Source organism: Buceros rhinoceros, unplaced genomic scaffold (genome assembly GCF_000710305.1).
Source record: "Buceros rhinoceros silvestris isolate BGI_N320 unplaced genomic scaffold, ASM71030v1 scaffold21855, whole genome shotgun sequence".
NCBI classification, from domain to species: domain Eukaryota; kingdom Metazoa; phylum Chordata; class Aves; order Bucerotiformes; family Bucerotidae; genus Buceros; species Buceros rhinoceros.
The window spans coordinates 100,223-102,324 of record NW_010414959.1 but is presented as its reverse complement, the minus strand read 5'-3'; the positions used below and the strand labels follow the sequence as shown (position 1 = coordinate 102,324).

The 2,102-nt window shown below is 50.5% G+C and overlaps 1 protein-coding gene across 1 annotated transcript in view; it reads left to right on the top strand.

Moving 5' to 3' along the window:
• Positions 1 to 411: 411 nt before the first annotated feature.
• The window catches only part of ZMAT4 (zinc finger, matrin-type 4), a 43,619-nt gene continuing 41,928 nt past the window's right edge, over positions 412 to 2,102 (top strand). The window contains exon 1 of the mRNA XM_010137275.1: positions 412 to 513. Coding sequence (XP_010135577.1) covers positions 412 to 513 — 102 coding nt within the window. The remainder of the gene's footprint in view (positions 514 to 2,102) is intronic.

Here is a 2,102-nt window from a genome sequence, read left to right as displayed (position 1 = left end):
CGTGTTACAGATGGTTATGTACACGGTGTTTCTAGGCAGGAAAGGGGATGGAGGAGAACAGCCGTTCACGGGAGCTCACGCAGGAAATGTGAGCGCGGAGCCGCACAGGAACCTGTGCTGTGCCCGAGGCCGAGGGTGTCCGGCAGGACGGGTGCTCCTTGAGTGCAGGCAGGGATGTGAGGCCGGGGGAAACACCGCTGGTCTCCAGCAGTGCCCAGGAGCTGTTTCAGGGCCAGAACTGAATGCTAAATAAAATAAAATAAAATTGGTTTCATCTCCTCGTGGTGTCAAGAACCGCTTGACTCAACTGTTGCTTTGTCCATGTCTGTGTGGGGACCATCATCAAACACGTCCTGCTCTTACCTGCCTTTTGTAACTGATTCTGCTTGTTTTCTCCTCTGTCGTGAACAGATGAAATCGTCCGACATCGACCAGGAGTTGTTCACGGAAAGTTACTGCAAAGTGTGCAGCGCCCAGCTCATATCCGAGTCCCAGCGCGTGGCCCATTACGAGGTAGGATGCTCTTGGTACCTCTGCTGGTTTGTAACTCCTCGGTTGCTGCCTCTCCAGCCGCGTGTTTTACAGGTGACGGCAGCTGCTCCGTTCCCAGCAAGCAGCTACTCCGGGTTCCTCTCTGAAAACTCAAGATTCAAAAGACTATTTTTACTAGTGGTGTCTTGTTCTGTAAATGATGTCACTGCAACATTGTCTGCTGCACGTCTGGTTTTTCCTTCTGTCTAAATTTGCAAAGTCAGGCGGCAACCTGAACGTGACTGAAAGACTGTTTTCAAAGAAATGTAGTTGGCAAGGAGATCAATTAATAGTTCGGCAAAATTAACTCAAGCTTTTATATTAAACGTGCTGTACCATGCTCTGCTGAGTGGGAATCACCGATTGTGCAGAGAACAGATTATTCGTGAATGTGTTTAAGCCCTTAAGAGGTAGACAAGCAATAAACAATTAGGATATATTATTAGAGACATGTTAGAACAGCAATTAACAGCACAGCATATCTTCAAAATGAAGTTAAATAAATTCCTATTAAATAAGGGAGGAAATTACTGGGAAAACCTTTATAAAAGGAAACCCACTGCCTGTCCACGTCCTGACACCCACTCCCTGGGGCATGGGAAACGTGCAGTTTTGCAGCAGCGTGGTGTAAATCCCGGTCGTGGTGAGGGGCTCCCTCGGTGTTAGCCCGGCAGGAGAACAGACGTTTTGTGGTTCATGTCCCGATGAAGACGAGGGTGCAGGATGACTTCGTGTGATGGTTGTGCACAGGGGATTAGAGCGTGTGGTGTGAATCGTGCAGGGAGCCGAGGACTGTCCCAAGCCTTTGTGCTGGTTTGAGTGTTCAGCAGTGGATGTACGCGGGGAGATCTGTCTCAGTGTGGCCAGTGGAGATGTCGGAGAAGCTTAATCAAGGTACAGTATCCAAGGCTGCTGTGCCACATGAATAAACCATGCGAACAATAATGCACGTTTACTCGGAAGCACTTGACACGTCTGTTTTGGTGGATTTCTCAAGTCGTCTCCTGTAAACGCTCCTCTGGCTGCCCTTGGTGTGCGGCGCAGGTCCCTGGCAGTGCTGTGAAGTCTGAGCCTGCAGTTTTAGGGACATCTTCCAGATCTCGATAACAGGCGATGCGGATGCCAGATTTTGTCTACAGGAGGCAGGAGCATTGCCGCAGAAACAGGAGTAGCGACTGGTGAGCCATGGGGTGCTCAGCCAATCTCTTTTCTTCTGCTCCTGTAATTGTAGGTATGAGCTGAATCATTAATTCATAGCAGATGTTTTTGAGATGTGGGAGACAACACGGTTTTCCATTGTATATTTCTAGCGCGAGGTGTTGTGCTCATTTGTCATCCCGGTGAAACCCCAGCAGAGGCTGCAGACTTTCAGCACAATAATGCCATTACCTAACCTCGCCTGCTGGGTTGCGTAACGCAAAGCGGAGGGATGGGGAGAGTGAGCGGGGCAGGGGCACGGCCCAGCCCCGGCTGGGGGCTCCTCAGATGCCCCCGAGGCTGGACGTGAATCAACACGCAGCTGTCCCGCGATTTGCTGCATCCCCCCAGAAACATCCCAACTCAACATGAAC